The sequence below is a fragment of the Peromyscus californicus genome, unplaced genomic scaffold (assembly GCF_007827085.1).
Source record: "Peromyscus californicus insignis strain IS unplaced genomic scaffold, ASM782708v3 Scaffold_12__1_contigs__length_115047231, whole genome shotgun sequence".
In the NCBI taxonomy this organism is placed as follows: Eukaryota; Metazoa; Chordata; class Mammalia; order Rodentia; family Cricetidae; genus Peromyscus; species Peromyscus californicus.
In genome coordinates this window covers 50,473,759-50,494,474 of record NW_026294413.1, presented here as the reverse complement: position 1 = coordinate 50,494,474, position 20,716 = coordinate 50,473,759, and the positions used below count along the sequence as shown (strand labels likewise).

The 20,716-nt window shown below is 44.4% G+C and overlaps 2 protein-coding genes and 1 long non-coding RNA gene across 3 annotated transcripts; 2 read left to right on the top strand and 1 right to left on the bottom strand.

Moving 5' to 3' along the window:
* The first annotated feature begins 437 nt into the window (after positions 1–437).
* Med4 (mediator complex subunit 4) lies at positions 438–8,195 on the top strand. The gene is made up of 7 exons (XM_052732760.1): positions 438–613; positions 1,651–1,717; positions 2,672–2,842; positions 4,671–4,728; positions 5,967–6,053; positions 6,542–6,673; positions 7,531–8,195. Exons 1-7 carry the CDS (start codon positions 462–464, stop codon positions 7,701–7,703), a joined length of 840 nt encoding a protein of 279 aa, XP_052588720.1. The 5' UTR covers positions 438–461; the 3' UTR covers positions 7,704–8,195.
* Positions 8,196–9,254: 1,059 nt separating this feature from the next.
* LOC128107175 (uncharacterized) lies at positions 9,255–12,024 on the top strand. Its single transcript, XR_008216991.1, has 2 exons — positions 9,255–11,457; positions 11,642–12,024. It is a non-coding gene; the product is annotated as an uncharacterized LOC128107175 (long non-coding RNA).
* A 653-nt stretch (positions 12,025–12,677) lies between these two features.
* Nudt15 (nudix hydrolase 15) lies at positions 12,678–19,396 on the bottom strand. Its single transcript, XM_052732761.1, has 3 exons — positions 19,203–19,396; positions 17,139–17,335; positions 12,678–13,369 (listed from the first exon to the last, which is right to left on the bottom strand). The coding sequence occupies exons 1-3, from the start codon at positions 19,355–19,357 to the stop codon at positions 13,209–13,211; spliced, it is 513 nt and encodes a 170-aa protein (XP_052588721.1). The 5' UTR covers positions 19,358–19,396; the 3' UTR covers positions 12,678–13,208.
* Positions 19,397–20,716: the final 1,320 nt, after the last annotated feature.

The following is a 20,716-nucleotide window of genomic DNA, read 5'->3' as shown; positions in this document are numbered from 1 at the left end:
AGAGGTAGGCAGAGCTCTGAGTTTGTCTGCCGAACGAAGAGTGGGGAGGGGAAAAAGAATTTTAGTTCCTGCTCTAAGATGTTTACTACAAACCTCATGAGAGAACAAACTTGATGGCCGGGATAATATCATGGGAATACAGACAAAATGGAAGTCAATAATTATGCAATTCCCTCGGTTTCTTAAAATTCGTTTGTTAGAAACTTTCCACTGCGGCTGAGGAAACAGAAGGCCCGGGAGACTGGACACTCTCTGTGTCTCTCATCCTGAGTCGAGCTGGAGCAAGCCAGACTGGGAGGCGACACAAGTCCTCCTCCGCCCAGCAGATGGCGCCAGAACTGCAGTGCACCTCCAGGACCATAAGCGGCGCTCTAGCGCGGCCTCTCTGTCCCCCCCCCCCCATCCTCTGTGGCTCTTCCGTCTTCCGGTTCCGCCCCTCCTGCCGCTCGCTCGTATTGCGCATGCGGCGATCGGTGAGCGGCTGGGCGATGGCGGCTTCTTCAAGTGGGGAGAAGGAGAAGGAGCGGATGGGAGGCGTCTCGGTAATGGCAGGCGTTGGCAGTACACGAGAGCGGCTGCTGTCTGCGCTGGAAGATCTGGAGGTCTTGTCGAGGTAACCGCGGCCTGGGAAGCTGGTCGGGCCGGCGTCGGCTGTGGGCGTTGGCGAGGGTAGGCGGGCTGGGGAGTCTCCCCCGAGTGTGGTGGACCTGGGGTCTGCTGCCTGCCGGGGTTTTGGGCGGCATTTCCCCACCAAGGGGACATCTCAGTGACAATGACCTGGACCCCAAGACAGTCAAAACTCTAGTAGCCTGTAAGAAAGGACCCTACGCACGGACACTCAACAGCTATTTTAAAGAAAGTTCCCTGGGGTGTGAGGTGCTGAGGTGCTGGGGTCCTGTGGTCAAGGGAAGGCTAGATGCCGACGCGAAGGAGCCCAGGGTCACGAGGGAGACAGATGTGTAAAACTGCTGTGAACCAGTTTAATAAGGGTTGAGCTGCAGCCTTCTGGAGACCACTGATGGGACTCCGTTCTGGTGTTAGCAAGGCAAGCTTCCCAAAGAAATGGGCTGCTGCGAAGTCATCAAACTCATTAGGCGGCTGGTAAATGATTCCATCATCTGAAAAAGCCCAGAAACCTACAGGACTTGGTGGGATGATGGCTGGTCTGTGGCAGAGATAGATTATGTTATGTGTCCTCCATATTGTCAATGATAGTCCTAAATCTGTCAATTGGAACCTTGTAAGGAAGGGGAAAGCCCCCATCGACGTGACTTCAAGAAAACATAGTTTACACAAACTGCAGCCCTTCTGGAATTGGCCGGCAGACCCACAGTCCAGGTCAGGTAGTTTTTTTTGTAAAGCACAGCTGAGACTTTTGGTGATGATGTGCAATAGCCTGTGAGAGCTGAAGTGGGTACAGTCACCATGAGTGTCCAGCTTGCTGGTGGGGACCATGAACCCAATAGTCAGTTGGGGCAGAGAGCAGGTCAAACAGTTTCTTTTTATTTACTTTCACAGATTTTTTTAAAATTGTGTTCTTAAAAGGTTTCACTAGGTAGCCCAAGCTGGCCTGAATACCTCCCCCACCCCTCCCAATTACTGAGTTTACAGGCAAGCACCACCCTACCCTGATGGTTATTTTTCTTTTAGGGAACTTATAGAAATGCTGGCAATTTCAAGAAATCAGAAGCTGTTACAGCTGGATGAGGAAAACCAGGTAAACGGTTTATTTATTTATTTTTTTTAAATCTAAAAAGCCATGGTGGCACACGCCTTTAGAGGCAGGCAGATCTCTGTGAATTTGAGGCCATCCTGGTCTACAGAGTGAGTTCAGGACAGCCAGAGCTACATAGTGAGACACTGTCTCAAAAAAAAATAAATTAAATAAAACTATGCTTAAAAAAAGTATCAATTTAAAGATTTTAAGTAACATCCTGTTCTCATGCAAAACAAATACGATCTTTTTTTAAATTTAATTTTATTTTTTTCCTCAGTCTTTTGAGACAGGGTTTATCTGTGCTGGCTGTCCTTGAACTCAGAGATCCACTTGCCTCTTCCTCCCAAGTCCTGGGATTAAAGGCTTGTGCCACCATCACCCATCTCTTTTTCTTTTCTTTAAAGATGGGTTTTTATGTAGCCCTGGCTTGCCTTGAACTTACTGATTCTCCTGCCTTTACCTCAATTTTGGGATTACTGGTGTGGTAAACCTGACTGGCCTGCTGAGTTCTTCTTGTGTGCTGTAACATGCATTATATCATGAGTCCTTAAAACAGTCTGGTATATAACATATACCAGATCTTACAGATTATTTTGAGTTGCAGTGTGGGTATGGTTGCCAGGAACTGAACCTGGGTCCTTGTATGATGAGCCATCTCTGTCAGATCCTTTCTTAATTTTATCTTTGCAAGATGAATAAACCTGAAATTTAGCACAGTACTACTTCTGAAAGATTTGTTCTACATGGAAAAGGAGCAGAATAAATGGAAAATCTTTATCTTCAGATTGTTTCCCCAAATTACCACAAATGGGCTGTGTATATCGTTAATACTGATTAAGAATATTCCGAGGTGTTAAAATTTATAAACCTAGCCAATTCAAGTATGGGTTCTTGGTCTCTTGGTGATACCCTTGATTATCCTGTTATCTGATGGAATCAACTCTTTTTTGACAGGTCTTGGAGTTGCTAATTCACCGAGATGGGGACTTTCAAGAACTAATGAAATTAGCACTTACTCAGGGAAAAGTCCACCATGAAATGCAAGCCTTAGAAAAAGAAGTAGAGAAGAGAGACAGTGATATTCAGCAACTGCAGAAACAGCTAAAAGAAGCAGAGCAAATACTGGTGAGTGGACCGTTAGTCCTGAAGAGGGAGCTACTTCATTCTCTTCTGAAAGGAAGGTCTGCTTACATTTTGAAGGGGAAAACTCCCCCCTCCCCCTTTATTGTTTTTGATTTTTTGAGACAGTTTCTCTGTAGTCTTGGCTGTCCTGGAACTTGCTCTGTAGACTAGGCTGGCCTCTAACTTAGAAATCTACCTGCTTCTGCCTCCCAAGTGCTGGGATTAAAGGCGTGTGCCACTACTGCCTGGCTTTATTTAAATATTTTAAATTATAAAAATAGGAAGCTTTACTTTTATTTTGGCCTAATTCAGGTTTGATACTAGTAGTTAAAATCTCCAGTTTATAAAGTATTTTAAGTCAATAAACATTATGTACTAGTTTCACAAATTCTTTAAAATTTTATTATTTTATTTGTTTTTCTATCTTAAGGTAGGCAAGTTTGTTATCGATCAAGGCTCTATAGTAGGTTTTCCTTTGTTATCTACTATTTAAAACATTTTTATTTACACTTTTTATAAAGATTTATTCATTCACACAATTTGTGTATGTGGATGTTTTGTCTGTATGTACATTTGCACATCAGAAGAGGGCATCAGAACCCATGCCACTACAGATACAGATGGTTGTGACCCACCATGTGGGTGCTGGGAGTTGAACTCAGGGCCTCTGGAGGTGCAGCCAGTGCTCTTAACCACTGAGCTATCCCCCCAGCCCCTTTTATTTACATTTTTAAAGTAAAAGATTTTTATGTATATGAATGTTTTGTTCATGTAAGTGCACCAAATATTTGCAGTGCTGGCAGAGGCCAGAAGAGGGCATCAGGCTCCCGGAACTAGACTTACAGATTATTTTGAGTTGCAGTGTGGGTATGGTTGCCAGGAACTGAACCTGGGTCCTTGTATGATGAGCCATCTCTGTCAGATCCTTTCTTTTTTTTCCTTTGCCTTAAGACAGGGTCTCCCTATGTAGCTCTGGCTGGACTAGAACTCTCTAGGTAGACCAGGCTGCCCTCAAACTCGGAGCTGTCTACCTGCCTCTGCCTCCTTGGTGCTGGGATTAAAGGTGTGCACCATGCTGGCTTGGCTACTTCTTTTGAAGAAGTAGTTTATTTGCTCTGATTAGTCCCGTCATTTTGCTAACTGCTAACGTAATTATCGTATGATCACAGAAACGACTGAGTTTGACTTTCATGTGACCCAGTGGTGCTGCCATTCTTGTCCCTGATGAACAGCTTCCAAGTATGTCACATGGGCTCCAGGAAAAGGAGGCTGAGTGGTTTAGGATAACTTAGAACCCCCAAAAGGAGACCCCAAGTAAATGCTTTGGGGTTTTTGTTTTGATTTTAATAAATGCTTTTAAAATTATTTTTTTCTTATGAAAGTAATATTTACTCACCAGAAAAAAATTCAGACATATAGAAAAGTAGGAAAAAAGAAAATTTCCTTTTGTTTTGTTGCTTGAACAATGGCACAGTCCACATTTGTTACATCTGTTTGTTTTGTTTTTAGAGACAGGGTTGGTTTATTTCTTTGGGTTCTGAGCATACTTTTACTTGCAACCCCCCCACCTTTTCCTCTCCCATTCTCCTACCCCACTATTCCCTCCCTGTCCTTTCATATATTCCTAACAGCTATTTATTAATGAGAGGCTGAGTCATGAATATATTTCTTTCATTAAACTTATCAAGTGGAGTTTCAGAAGATCACAGATAAATTTCAAGAATTTCTAAGCCTTGCAAGTTGTTCCTGTGGGTTATTAACCTTGTGATTCAATCTAGAAACTGCTTGGCATAGTTAAGAATAATTTGCATTTTAAATTTTGTTTAATTAGGCAACGGCTGTTTACCAAGCAAAGGAGAAACTCAAGTCAATAGAGAAAGCAAGAAAAGGTTAGTATCATGGGTAGGCTGGCTGACTTAAAATGCAAGTCTGTGTCTCAAGAAGCTGATAAAGGTCCAGGAGATGATTCAGTGGGTGAAAAGTTTGTGGTTCATGTGTGATCCCTAGAATCCATATAAAGCTGTGCGTGTGCCCATACTGACATGTTTTCACACACACACATGCATACATTCTCACATGTGTTTACACATAAAATTTTTTTAAGCTGATAAAAATACTAATCACGCTGTTGAAAGGATGCCCAGTAGGTTTTCACTGTAAAGTGTGTTGTGTTCTTACATTGTAGTTGGCATCCCAGAGAGGGTAGACGTGTCTTACAACCCTCCCCTAGTTACAAGCAGCAATCACTTGTGCCCTTCACTTACATGTATAGTAAAGACAACAGTCTATAAAACTGTTAAGAGAGAGAAATGGGATTTACATAGGATCTTGCAGGCTAGGCATAGAGAACAGTAGTGACCACACTGACTGAGGTGGAGCACTGCCTGCCTGCCTGCCTGCCTTTGCCCACTTGAAAGCCTTACATCAGAGCTCACTAGATCTCCAAACACTGAGAGTGAAATTATGGTTATTTGGCTTTAATACCTTGTACTTTTGGTGTGATTTGTTTTCCTCTTGCCCGTTTGGAATCTGCTTTCTGATGGTTACATGTGAGAAAACAGCTAACATTCTCTGAGAGATGGGAGGGCTTCTATAGCAAGAAGCAGATCTTTAGGAGAGGTTGCTGACTGGTTAGAAGTCCATAGTTCTTTTTGAAATAGGTCCAAAGTATAGAAGGAAGAGCTGCTCCTGTTCCTCGGAGACAGTTGCTGTTACTGTTTGGTGCCCGGTCCATCTAGAACCTCCTCCTCGGTAGTCAAACAGGATGTGGACTGCTGGCTTAGCAGCTTGGATGTTGCTGGAATGGAGTGCTTTCCCCTCATTTTACTGTTCCTCACTGTGGTAGTCGGAAGAGTTCTGCGTTTGATGGCCGCTAGTAATTGAGATTATTGAGCATTATCATACAGGTCTCAAATTTAGGTTAGCTGATTTTGCTGAATGGTGTCTTGGTTCTTTAGTTTGGAAATGTTCATAACAGTTTCAGTGTATATGCAGCTGTTAGGGAAGATAGATGGCTGAGATTATCCTATTTTCTGATTGTTTGAAATTAAGTATGATGGGTGATTGTGATGTACACTCTTCTAAACTTGTATTTGCTGATCCGAACTGTTGTATTTTCTCAACTCAGGCGCTATCTCCTCAGAAGAAATCATTAAATATGCACATAGGATTAGTGCAAGCAATGCTGTGTGTGCACCACTGACTTGGGTTCCAGGTAACAATGCTTCTTATATAAGATTAAAACTATTTAAATGGAGAATGCACTTACCTAAAATAACATCTGCTAATAAAGTATTTTTCTTCAGTGTCACAGTAAGGCCATCTGTGACCTGTTCTCTCTCAAGAGTATGCATCATCGTTACATTTCCTACTAGGAAGCAAAATTAAGTTGGAAGAATTGAGGTTGTTAGAATTTGCCTACCTCTGCCTCCTGAGGGCTGGGATTAATGGATGTGCCACCATGCCCAGCTTGAGAATTTTAAATGCAACCAGGCAAGGTATGGTAGTACATACTGTAAAGGCAACAACTGGAGAGGCTGAGGCGGGATTGCAAGTTTGAGGCCAGCATGGGCTACATAGTGAGACCCTTCTTGTCTCACGAAGAGCTTGAGATTTTTAGTGTGCACCAAGGAAAGATAATACTTCAAAGGACATAAAATGTTTCTTTAAAACCTGAGGTAAAAGCTCTGTTTATTGTTTTAGGAGACCCTCGGAGGCCGTACCCCACTGATTTAGAGATGAGAAGTGGGTTGTTGGGTCAGATGAACAACCCTTCCACGAGTGGTGTGAACGGTCATCTCCCAGGGGACGCCCTGGCAGCAGGTAGACTGCCAGGTAATGTGAACTGGAAGGGTGTTTGTTTGCAAGCAGACCAAGGCTTTTCAGAGATGCCAGTGAAACATCATCTAGCAGCGAACACTTCTGTCCCTGCGTGCATCTTCTGTCATCCTCCCTAGCACTGGACCTTTCCTTTACTACTACTATGAAGAGCATTTTTGCAATTGTGAGGCATGCATGTTTTGTAGGTGCCATGTTTTAATGTGAAAGATTCTTTTTTTTTTTGGTTTTTCGAGACAGGGTTTCTTTGTGTAGCTTTGCGCCTTTCCTGGATCTCGCTCTGTAGACCAGGCTGGCCTTGAACTCACAAAGATTCACCTGGCTCTGCCTCCCAAGTGCTGGGATTAAAGGCGTGCGCCACCACCGCCTGGCTTTTGAAAGATTCTTTGTAAAGGAGAAGGGACATAAGTGGGGGACTGTGCTTTCTGAAGCCCATTTTTAGCTATCACCTGTGTCCTAAAGTATAGATTTGGGAACTCTGTGCTTACTAATTCCCAGATATTCCCTTCTTTCTCATTGCGATTGTACTACACTGTTGGTTAGTTATAATCCTTTTGAGAGACAAACCACACCAGCAACTTGAGTAGGAAAATTGAAAGAATTATTAACTAGCAACAGATACGGATGAATAGCCATTATATATAGGACCATGGCACAGGACCCATGGTTGGGGGAGGAGGTAGATAGATGTAGTTTGTTGTTTGTGTGTTTAGCACATGTGAACTCTAATCTTGTTAGGTCTTTGGTACTACAAGGTAGGTGGGTTGGTAGAATTAAATTATTGCATAAAGGTGGGTGATTGACATGTAGATGGATTACAGATAGAACTAATCCTATGTGCTGCTTTTCTCCAGATGTCCTTGCTCCACAGTACCCGTGGCAGTCAAATGACATGTCTGTGAACATGCTACCACCCAATCACAGCAGTGACTTTCTGCTGGAGCCTCCTGGGCACAACAAGGAGAACGAAGATGATGTCGAGGTTATGTCAACAGACTCTTCAAGCAGCAGTAGTGACTCTGATTGAAGAAGGCGTGTGGCAGCACACCGACCAACTCCTGTGCTGTAGAGATCTGTCCCAAGGGAAATGCAGACCACAGACGGCTGGTTTTCTATGTCATTTGCTGGGCACATGTTTGAGGATTAGTCAGAATTCCTGTTGTGTTGAGTTCATACTTAGCAGCTCTGGAAAGGAGACTGAAGGAGAGTGACACACGACTCTGGGATTACTTGAAAGGGCTGAGCCAGGCATGGAGACTCATACCTGTAATCCCAGCACCTGGGAGACTGAGGGATTGTTGTGTGTGCAGGGCCAGCTTGAGCTACATAGTAAGCTCTGAGCCGTCATCAGGGCTACAGAGCAGCTCTGGCCAGAACCAAGGCTGTGGAGTGTGTGGTATTTCAAACAGAAAGTGCTCACTTGAAAGTAGAGTCGGCTGCTTTTGCGGCGACAGAACTGTCACTATTTTAGGTGGGGTAAATACTGTAATTTGTGTAAATAAACTTGCTTTTCTTTGTATTTATTTTTTCAATTTTCTTTTTAATTTATATGGTTTTTTATTTAGGTACACCATCAGTGTAGGAAGGAAACATTTAAATCCAGTTGCATTTAAGCTGGGCAGTGGTGGCACATGCCTTTAATCCTAGCACTCACTCAGAGGGCAAAGGTAGGCAGATCTGAGTTGGAGGCCAGCCTGGTCTACAAAGCCAGTTCCAGGATAGCCAAGACTACACAGAGAAATCCCTGTCTTGAAAACAGAAAGCAAACAAAAAAATCTAGTTGTATTTTATGATATTCAAATAATATTCTGGTATATATAAGAATATACAAGATAAAATAACTATCTTAACTAGTAATCACAATTAGGTTTCTGGGAACATTAATAATTAAAAACATTACAATCCCATACCACACAGACACACATAAATTTTTTGTCCTGAGTGCTGGGATTAAAGGTGTGCACCTGTGGTGATACTTTGTTAGTGTTCTAACAAATAAAGCTTGCCTGGAGATCAGAGTGTGGAGCTAGCCGCAAGAGGCCAGACAGTGGTGGCACACACCTTTAATCTGGGAAGAGGAAACAGGAAGTGATAAGGCAGGTGGAGACAGGAGCTCCGCCCTTTGCAGTATGAGGATTCCTAGAGGTAAGTCTTTCTAGTGGCTGGCTGCTCTCTGATCTTTCAGCTTTTACCCTGCTCTCTGCCGGGTTTTTATTAACACCAATTAGAATTGGAGCTACACAGGCCGCCACCACCTGTTGGTTGTTCTTCACTCTTTGTTCTTTGGCTTTGGGGGACCTTGCACCCAGCTCCCATGAATGCCCAGCCTTAGCTTGGCTTGCTTCTAGCCTGCTTTTCTTAAATTATCCCATCTATCTTTTTTGCCTCTGGGTTTTTACATTTCTCTGTTTCTGTATTTCCTTTCTTTCCTTATTCCATGTCTGACTATGTGGCTGGGTGGTTGGCCCCTTTTCTCATTCCTTCATCCCCTCTTCCCAGATTTCTCCTATTTATTCTCTGTGCTTGGCAGCCCCGCCTATCATTTCTCCTGCCTCCCTATTGGCCATTCAGCTTTTTTAAAAAAAAAAAAAATACTTATTTAACTTCATTTTATGTACATTGGTGTGAAGGTGTCGGATCCCCAGAACTGGAGTTACAGACAGTTGTGAGCTGCTATGTGGATGCTGGGAATTGAACCTAGGTCCTCTGGAAGAGCAGCCACTGCTCTTAACTTCTGAGCCATCTCTCCAGTCCCCATTCAGCTCTTTATTAGACCATCAGGTGCTTTGGACAAAGTAACACAGCTTCACAGAGTTAAACAAATGCTATGTAAAATAATGCAATACATCTTTGCATCATTAAGTGTTCCACAGCATAAACAAATGTAACACATCTTAAACTAATATTCTACAACAACCACCCAGCCCATAGAGTAAATTTTATGGAAGGTTTTGGAATGGAAGGCCACTATCTCCTGTCATCACCTTGTCTCCTTATCTCATGTTTTACATACAGGACTAGGTCTCTGCTTATATAATGTACACAGGCTAGCCCGGGACTTGCAGTTACCCACTTTAGCCTTTTACTGTAGTTTGTCAAAAGGAGTTACTCTGAACTGTTTTTAACTTCAAGCACTTAACATCTGTGTCTAAGATGTTTGTAAAATTACCAGTTTTAGGCAAATATTTTTTTTATAACTGCAAATGTATTTTAACATTATTGTAGAACATTTAAGAAACAGCATAAAACATAAACTTAGCCTACCAGAGTTAGTACCAGTTAACATTTTGGTATAGATTCTTGTTAAAAATCCACATGTGCATTTATCTCCCAGCACTTGGGAGGCAGAGGCAGGCAGATCTCTGAGTTCCAGGACAACCTGTTACACAGAGAAACCCTGTCATGATAAACAAACAAACAAACAAACAAACAAACAAAAAAACCCTGCAGGGCTAGAGAGATGGCCCAGGTTAAAAGCAGTTAAAAGAGGTTAAAAGCACTGGCTGCTCTTCCAGAGGATCCAGGTTCAATTCCCAGCACCCACACGGCAGCTCACAACTGTCTATAGCTCCAGTTCCTGTGAATCCAGCACCCTCACATATACATGTGTGACAAAAACACCAGTGCACATAAAATAAAAATAAACTTTTTTTTTTTGGTTTTTCGAGACAGGGTTTCTCTGTGTAGCTTTGCGCCTTTCCTGGAACTCACTTGGTAGCCCAGGCTGGACTCGAACTCACAGAGATCCGCCTGGCTCTGCCTCCCGAGTGCTGGGATTAAAGGCGTGCGCCACCACCGCCCGGCTAATAAAAATAAACTTTTAAAAATCCACGTGTGCCAGGCATGGTGACACAGGCCACAGTGCCTGGATGGCAGGGGCAGGCAGATGTCTATGAGTTTGAGGCCAGCCTACTGTACATAGTGAGTCCCAGGTCAGCTGACATGGGTGCGGGGTCCTTAAGACCAAGCAGGAAGCATCTTCCCAGTCCCAGAAGTTTAAGGACCATACACTTACACTTGAACACAAGTATTGAGAAAGATACAGGTGTAAATAAGAGAAAATGGGATTGATAAATAGGTGTAATTTTGAAAAATTTTCCTTAGCAAGCATCACAATAATACAGTGTGTTAAAAGAGCAAAATTCAATTGTTAAGAGACCAGACAAGATTCATAGAGGTGGGCTTGTAAAGGAGAAGATGAGCTATGGTCTAGTGCAGTCATTCAAAATGCCTTTGGTTGCCATTTCTTTCTTTAGTACTTTTGTAATTTTTTTCTTGGAGCCGAGGACTGAACCCCACCTAGTAAGTGCTCTACCCCTGAACTAAAACCCTGCCTCCCCCTTACGTTTTGGATCCCTCTATAAATGCCTAAAAATCATAGATTTTATTTTTATAAGTCTTTATGAAATGATATTTAACATTAGAAATTTAAAATGAGGAAAGTTTATTGACCACATAAAAATCGAATGCATGTTAACAGAGTCTTCTTACAGACTTACAGAGTGAACAAAAAGTCACCAGCGAGAAAGTCATCATGTTATTCTTTGGTAAATCTCTTCAGTGGCTGACCTGACAGGAAGAAGCTGGCTTCTCTCGCCTTTGCAGCCTGTTACAGCGCTTGCTCATCACGTGCAAAGCCCTAGGTTCAAAGCCCACCCAGAAACTAATCATGCACCAGGCAGCTGCCAGGCAACTGTTCTGCCACTTAAAAGAGAATGAGGAGGGATGCAGCTCCAATCTTAGCATCAGGGAGGTTCAGGCAGGAGGATCAGAAGTTCAAGGTTGCCGGGCGGTGGTGGCGCACGCCTTTAATCCCAGCACTCGGGAGGCAGAGCCAGGCGGATCTCTGTGAGTTCGAGGCCAGCCTGGGCTACCAAGTGAGTTCCAGGACAGGCGCAAAGCTACACAGAGAAACCCTGTCTCGAAAAACCAAAAAAAAAAAAAAAAAAAAAAAAGACATTCAAGGTTATCCTCAGCTACAGACAGTGAGTTAGAAGCCAGCCTAAGATATGAGACTGTTAAAAAATAAAAAGGGAAAAAAGTTAGTGATATTTGGATATTATAAAAACAACTCTGGGCTGTACAACAGTCCTCTCCAACCCTCTGCCAGGGCTGTGCACAGGAGGTGTGGGCAGCGTTCCCCCACCAACATTGTTTTTGCTGAGAAATTAGCCCATGTGAGCCAGACCATGGTGGCGAACACCTTTAATCCCAGCACTCAGGAAGCAAAGGCAGGTGGATCTCTGAGTTCTAGGCCAGCCTGGTCTACAGAACAAGTTCTAGGACAGCCAGGGCTACAGAGAAGCCATCACAACCCCCCCCCCCAAAAAAAAAAAAAAAAATTAACCCATGTGAAATAGGAATGCTGGTGAAAGAATAAGACCCCAAAGTAAAGGACACAGCTCACACGGCACCTATGCTGCAGAGTGGACTGGCAACAGAGAAAACCTCACAAGAGCTCACCAAGGGCCTGTGCAGCAGAGTGGGCCAGTGACTGCCTGGTGACAGAAACATCAGCCAGAAAACCATGCTCTGCCTGACCAAGGAAAGATGCGAGCACACGTAATCCAAGGGCTTGGCCTGGACGCTGATCAATGGGGGCTGGTTAGGAGCTTCAGCTATTAACATTAGCTAAGCCTGAGGTGATCCTTTATGCCAAGAAGGTGATTTTCCCAAACCCAAAGCCCCATCTAAAGCCAGAAGCAGCTTCAAATTCAAACCAGCCCCACAGCTTCCACTGCAGACAGGTGCAGCCCTGCGCATGCTGCTCTCAGAGACACTTCACTGTTGAAGCTCTTCTCACAGCGAAACTTGACAACTTGCTGAGGGGGCGGGGGCGGGGTGGGGGGGGTGAGGCAATCAACCAACCAACCTTTGGCCTTGGTGCCCTGCAAAGATCTTGAGGACTCCTGGGAAATCCCCCACACTAGGAGACCAGTGCACTGCTCTGTGTAATCCCAACACACAAGGACACATACAAGATCTCAGGCGGAGAAAGAGGGAGATTCGGATGACTTGGCCTTTAATAGTGGGATCCAAGCTTAGTTGACTCACATTCAGCCCCGATTCTCTGTCAGAAACTAGGAAAGTACAGCATACTACAGGTCATGATCTCTCTAGTTACACAGTCCTTTAAAAATTCTTTTCAAGTAAGAGGAAAAAGGATATCAACAATCATGATGAATTTTGCAGTGGGCAAATTGCTTCCAAACTTGGAACGGCCATATTTGAGTTGCGACCTCTATCTGAATTAGAACAGTAAGACAAACTCTGTGATACTTGCCTCCATGCAGCCAACAACAGTAACTTACAGTAGTACAGATAATTAACCACAAGCTCCTTATCCATCTTACTGAGTGACACAGTCCAGGAAGATTTTCTCAAGGGTTCGAGTTACTTTAGGAGACTGTAAATAAACCAGTGACCACGTGGCTGTGTAGATAAAATGGAGTTATCCTGAAACATGGAATTTTTCATTTACTAAAGTGTTTTTTTTTTTGTTTTGTTTTGTTTTGTTTTGTTGTTTTTTAAATCAAGGAACTGTCCTGGCTCCTTCCAGGTGCTCTCCTCTATACCCGTCCAGGTGGTTCAGGTCCTCTCTAAATGGGTCATAGCCTTGCTCTTTTAAACAACGGAGAGCCCAGAAAAGCTGGTCTGATGGAGGAAATTCTTCCCATGGAATCCACTCCCAACCTAGAAGAGACAGATGATCAGTGCACACAGATGGCAGAGAGCAATGAGCTTTCATTTGGTGAACTGACCTATATTATATATTCAGAAAAACATAAGCTGAGCCGGGCGGTGGTGGCGCACGCCTTTAATCCCAGCACTCGGGAGGCAGAGGCAGGCGGATCTCTGTGAGTTCGAGGCCAGCCTGGTCTCCAAAGCAAGTTCCAGGAAAGGCGCAAAGCTACACAGAGAAACCCTGTCTCGAAAAACCAAAAAAAAAAAAAAAAAAAAAAAAACATAAGCTGAATTTACAAGTGACCTAGCACTAATCAAAGCAACAGTGATGTCTGGGGCTAGCTTGGCTGTGCAAATCAAGTCTACGTTTAGAAAAACGATCTTAGAAAGGGAAGGGTGATCCGTGAAATACCGGGCTGTTTTGTTTCTTTGTTTTGAGACAGGGTCTAATGCACCAAAGCATTTAGTCCATACTCGAACTCATGTGAGGTGTCTATTGTTCTCACAGATAAGAAATGATATCTCACCATTTAGTAACTTGGCCAAGGTCACAGAGAACTGTTAGGTCCAAAGTGAACTCCCAAAATGGCAGTGCCACTGACTATGTGGCACTCACAGTCTGGGCTCAGCTCAGGCTGGTCTCTGACCAGGGTAAACAGAAGGATTGCTGGTACATAAACAAAAGCCTATGCTGTGGAACAATCTCTGCACACTCTAAGTATGTATTACTATCATTGGTTAATAAAAAGTCTACAGCTGGATGGAAGAGATTGGGCGAGAGAGCCAGACTAGGATGCTGAGAAGAAGTGTGGAGTCTTGGGAGTCCTAAGCCAGACTTGGAGCAAGCAGGACATAAAGAAAATAAGGTAACAAGCCATGAGCCATGTGGTAGAACTTAGATAAGAAATATGAATTTTTAAGTTGTAAGAACTACTTAGTAATAAGCCTAAGCTATTGGCCAATATTTATAATTATTTTCATTTATAATTATTAAGTCTCGGTGTGGTTATTTGGGAGCTGGCTAGTGGTCCTAATGAAAAACTCCACCTAAAAGCCTAAAATCAGTGCTCCTTAAAAACTGGTTCTCGCCGGGCGGTGGTGGTGCACGCCTTTAATCCCAGCACTCGGGAGGCAGAGGCAGGCGGATCTTTGTGAGTTCGAGGCCAGCCTGGTCTACAGAGCAAGATTCAGGAAAGACACAAAGCTACACAGAGAAACCCTGTCTCGAAAAACCAAAAAAAAAAAAAAACAAAAAACTGGTTCTCAACCATCCTAATGCTGTGACTCTTTAATATAGTTCCTCATGTTGTGGTGACCCCCCCAACCATAAAATTATTTTCATTGCTACTTTATAACTGTACTTTTGCTATGAATCCTAATGTAAATACCTGTGTTTCCCGATGGTTTTAGGTGACCCTCGTGAAAGGGTTGTTTGACCCCACAGGTTGAGAACTACTGCTTAAAAACTTGTGAATAGGGCTTCTGTCTGTCAGGAAGAGCCACTACTTCCCTTATCTGCCCCTACAGCTCCATGTGGCATCTAGTTCCATAGTAAGACATATCAGAGTCCCCAAGCTAGCACCGTCCCTTCTCCTTCCCTGCAACATCCCCCCAACTCTAAACTTCCAGGCTATTCCAGCTTACAGGGTCCCTCCCAAAACAACCTATTTCCTTAAAACTGCCAAGGCTTTCCCACCTTTGCTATTCTCTGTCCTCCCTCCTACCTCTGGAGATAGCCATGGCAGCTTTCAATTTCTCCAAACAAGCCTTTCTTTCTACCAATGGAGTGATCCAGTTTGGTGGTTGCACTGCATCCTCAGGATCACACAGTGTAAGAACCATGACACAGACCCAGGCAGTCTGTATTTTATGTCCCTCAGGATCTACGTATTTTCACATCTCTACATTTGTCTCTGTCTGAGCTGCTATAACAGGACAGCTTGCACTAAGTGGCTTATACACAGACATTTATTTCACACAGTTCTACAGGCTGGACGACTATGATGGAGATGCTGGCAAGATATGATGTCTGGCAAGATATGATGGGACAGCCATACTCCCTCTGTATCCTCCTATGTAGGAAGTGGTAAGGCTCTCTCTGGGGTCTCTTTTATGTGAGCACGACTCCCATTTGTAATGGGCTGTCACACTTTCTCCACACAGGCTCAGAATGAACAGTGGGTCCCAGCTGCTGCTGCTATTTTGGGAGGTGATGGAAACTTTAGGAGGTGTGGACTGTGTAGAAGAGGTCACTGGGATATGCCTCAGACAGCTACACCTGGCGCTTCTCAAAAGGTTGCACCTTGCTGTGGAATATTCCTTTACACTGTGTGACTATATGTCGCTATGACTGGTTTAATAAACAAACTGACTGGCCAGTAGCTGAACAGGATAAAGTTAGGAAAGAAAGCCAAACTGAGAATGATGGGATGAGGAAGGGCAGAGTCTGGAGTCCCTAGTCAGACGCAGAGGGAGCAGGCGATGAATGGGCCATGCTAATAAAGGTACCACCACATGGCAGAGCATAAATAAGGAATATGGGTTAACTTAAAATGTAAGGGCTAATTAGTAATAAGTCTGAGCTATTGGCCGAATATTTGTTGTAGTGATATATTGTGTTCCCCAATATATTGTGCACTCTAATAAACTTATCTGGGGATCAGAGGACAAAGCCAGCCACTATATTAAACATAGAGGTCAGGCAGTGGTAACACATGCCTTTAATCCTAGCATTCTGGAGGTAGAGATCCATCTGGATCTCTGTGAGTTCAAGGTCACACTGGAAACAGAGCCAGGCAGTGGTGGCACACACTTTTAATCCCAGGAAGTGATGGCAGGAAGCAGAAAGGTATATAAGGCATGAGGACCAGGAACTAGACGCTTTTAGCAGCAGTTCAACTGAGACCCTCAGGGGTGAGGACTCAGAGGCTTTCAGTCTGAGGATTCATGGAAACAGGATTGGCTGTGGAGTTGGTAAAGTGAGGTTGGCAGAGGCTTGTTCTACTCCTCTGAGCTCTCAGTTTTCACCCCAATATCTGGCTCTGGGTTTTTGTTTTTTTTTTTTTAAATAAGACTGTTTAGCAATCTGTGTTACAATTTGTAATTCATCCTAAGCCTCAGAGTGGTTATTTGGGACCAGGCAGTTGGGACAGGAAGCTTCCACCTACAATACCTGGCCCTACTCAGAAGGCTACACCTGCCCTTCTCCCACTGCTTCTCTGCTGTGGGGTTGGGAGGTGAGAAGGCCTCTACTGCAGCTCCTCCTCGATAGCCCACCTCACAAAGGACCCAGAATCCACAAAGCCCAGGACCACGGGCTAAAACCTAGGAAGTCAGAGCCAAGGAAATCTTCTTCCCTTTATGTTGTTAATGTTTGTCTGTCACAGCTGCAAAGGCTGACCTTTGTCCTCATGACCTAACCATGTCCCAAACACCCATCTTCTGTTACCATCACCTTGAGGATTAGAATTTCAACACGGGGGTTTTCGTTTTTTATTTTCTTGTCTTTTTTTTGGAGACTGTATCTTTCTATGTAGCTCTAGCTAGCTTGGAACTCGCTACGTAGTCCAGGCTGGCCTCAAATTCACAGGGATCTGTCTGCCTCTGCCTCGCAAGTGCTGGGGTTAAAGGCCTGTGTCACAACTCCTAGCTCCAATACAGGAATTTCTGGACGAGCGAAGACAGAAATCTGAGAATCCAATTCTCTTCACACAGCAACAATACTCCTAATGATATATTTCTTTGAAGAAAAACACATTATTATATATGATTCTCTTACTTTCATTTTTTTCAGGTTCCATATTCTTTGGCTCTGAATCATGAGCCATGTCCACCTCTCCTTTCATTAATATGGTGACATAATGGTAATTCTCCTTCTCAACAAAAGAATTGACCACAGACGCAAAGCGCACGTTTTTCAGGTGTAATGCAGCCTCTTCCCAGGTTTCCCTTTGAGCGCACTCTTCCCAGGTCTCACTGGAAAAAGAAACACAGCCTGGTCAGTATACACATAACAAGAGACTCTTGGCTAGAAGGCTGTAGTATAAAATAAAAGCAACAGTAATTAGTTTATGCTTTAAAATGATTAAAAAAAAAAACCCTCTGCCATGTCATGATGATTTTTATTCAATATAAAGCTCTTCAAATCACTAAATATAGACCTAGGCAGCTAGGGGGCAGTTTAGTGTGTCTGGTAATAAGCCAGGCTTTTAAGTGAGCTGTACCCAAGTTGGAACGTGAAGTTCTACTTTCTATCTTAAATAGAAAAGGGAAACATTAAATTTCTCATGGGATTGTTGTTTCAAAAGTGCATTAAATGCCTTCCCTAGGCTTCAGAATCTCAGTTGAAGCCTCAAAATTGAGGCCATTAGGCAACACAGGAAGCAAAGTGCTCAGTTCAGGAGCTTGCTGCAGTAGGCCAGAACAGTGTGCTCCCAGGTCACACAGGAAGTACAGACTATCTTCAAGAGGAAAGAAGCTATGCATTTTCAGCCTGGCAGGAATGTTTCCCTTCCTTATGATGGAGAGCTGGTGAAAGGCACCTCCAATGATTCAGCCATGCCACAATCGCCAATACTCAGGAAGCTGAGGCAAGAGGTCTGTTGGAAGTCCAGGCCACCCTGGGCCACAGTGAGTTCCAGGCCAGCATGGTCCAGAATAAGACTTTGTCCCAAAAACAAAACAGATAAACAACAATGAAACTCCCAAACATAAAACCAAACAGAAAAAGAGTCAGTCATAGACACATTGAGCTGCCGAACTTCACAAGGCTGGCCAAGTGTGCTGCCTCAGAGCAGGTGTCCTGGGGCAGAACTCACAGGTAAATGTGACTGCACCGGAACACAGAGACTGTGGGAATCCCACAGTGTGAATTTGGAATGAGGAGACAATCTGGCATAGGTCCCCGGGCTGAGATAGAAAAGAGCAGCCATGAGCAAGCAGCATTTCCATCCTGGAATGCATGTTCCCTTTGGACCAAGCAGATGCCACAAGAGACTGCCGGGGTCTAGTGTGGTTGTGCAGGCCTTTCACCCCAGCACTTAGGAAGGCGAGACAGGCAGATCTCTGTGAGTTCCAGGCCAGCAGGGGCTAGCTACATAGTGAGACCCCTGTCTCTTTAAAAAAAAAAAAATTAAATCTATTAGACAATATTTACAGATAATTGGAAGTCTAGGATTTCCTTTTAAACAGTCTAGAAAATCAAGGATGGTACATGCTGGATAGAAGAAGGAGACGTAGGTGGGCGTGAGGATCCACCTTGCAAGTGTTTTATATTACTATACATTACCAAAGGAAACCACACTGGATCTTGAGGATTTAGATACTTTTATGTTATATTAGCCACACTCTTATGAGCACAAGGCCAGGGTTTCTTCGAGTTGTGTAGAAAATGACTTAGCCACTCTTCCCACTTTGTTGGTTTGACACATCCCCTCCCTAACCCCCAACCCCACCCCCCCCCCACCCCCCCACACACACAGACGCTTCGGGGCCAGTCTCAGAACACTCCCACAGGGGAGAAGGCAACGCGGCCAGCAATTAAATAAATCGAAATCTCATGGCGCAAAGGGAAGAGTCCCAGTTTTTCATAAGCATCCTCTTTCTCTGTCAGCACTAAGCAATACAGACGACAGCCCCCTGCAGCCAGGGGAGGGCAGACCGAGGACCGAGGGGACGAGGATCACGGCACCGCGCCCCCTCCCGGCGGGAGCCCAGGGGATCTCGGAGCCGTAGGGGACACACGGAACGCAAGTGCGCACTGACGCGCGTGACACGGACGCATTCGTCGTGGGGACTAGTGCTACTCGTACAACTTCCGTCTTCCCGAGGTCGACCTGCTCACCCGAATTCCAAATGGCCCCCAGGAAGCTGGAAACTGCCGGCTCCAAACGACCCTTTCCTTTTCCCCAGAAGGACGCAGCGAGGATGCTCGCAGCTCACCACCACCACGCCGACCCCAACTCCGGGGCGCCGCCTCGGCTCCGCGTTGGCGGGCATAGCTGCTGGTTATGCCCCGGAAGTGATGTTGCCTGCTCCGCATCCGCTTTCAGGCTGTACGGGAGCCGGCTGGAGCCCGGGGTGTCGCTTCTGTGGGGTGTTGTCTGTTTTAGACCCTAGGTGTCGCCTGGTAGATGGATCGTGTAGAAACAACCCATGTAAATAACTGATTTAAGAGTACTCGAAGATGATTCGGAGAAGTAAATAACACTAATAAGTTCAGCTAGGACAAATTATGTATTTCAGAGAAAAACACGATAGCAGATAAAAATATGCACCAATATGCCCGGCAGTGGTGGCGCCTTTAATCCCAGCACTCGGGAGGCAGAGCTCGGCGGATCTCTGTGAGTTCGAGGCCAGCCTGATCTACAGAGCGAAATCCAGGACAGGCACCAAAACTACACAGAGAAACCCTGTCTCCAAACAGCAACATTCCCCCTCCCCCGCCCCCGCCTCCCCCCCCCCCCCCCAAATGCAACCAATTAAAAATGAAATACGAGCCGGGCGGTGGTGGCGCACGCCTTTAATCCCAGCACTCGGGAGGCAGAGCCAGGCGGATCTCTGTGAGTTCGAGGCCAGCCTGGTCTCCAAAGCGAGTTCCAGGAAAGGCGCAAAGCTACACAGAGAAACCCTGTCTCGAAAAACCAAAAAAAAAAAAAAAACAAACAAAAAAAAAAAAAAAATGAAATACGAAAGGAAAACCTCTTGGGGGGAAATCAGCTGTAACTAAATGGATTTGACATTTTACATCTCTGGATGGGTGGGTTTACTTTAAAGTATTAATTTGTTTCTACTAAAGTAATATGTGTATAATTTTAGAAACTCAGTAGTACAAAAACTCCCAGCAAGAACACAGTCTCCTTTAGTCCTGCTTCCAGAGACAGGTTTAACTCTTCGAAGTGTTAGTTTTATATTTGCACACATATTTCTAAGTGTATCTTATATACTAATTAATCCATTAGAAAATTACAATATCAGCTAGGTATGCTTAGCAAAGTCCTAAGTTTCGTCAATCAACAAATGTGTAAATGAATTGAATAAGACAATTTAAAACAAGAGACAGGAATAATCACTATTTTAAGAAGTGTTGGCTATCTCCATCAGGGAATTGCACATCAAAACTACTTTTTTGTTTTGTTTTTTTCGAGACAGGGTTTCTCTGTGTAGCTTTGCGCCTGTCCTGGAACTTACTCTGTAGCCCAGGCTGGCCTCGAACTCACAGAGATCCGCCTGCCTCTGCCTCCCGAGTGCTGGGATTAAAGGCGTGCACCACCACCGCCTGGCTGACATCAAAACGACTTTGAGAAACCATCTCATCCCCATCAGAATGGCTGTTATCAAAGAGATCTGACAACAAAT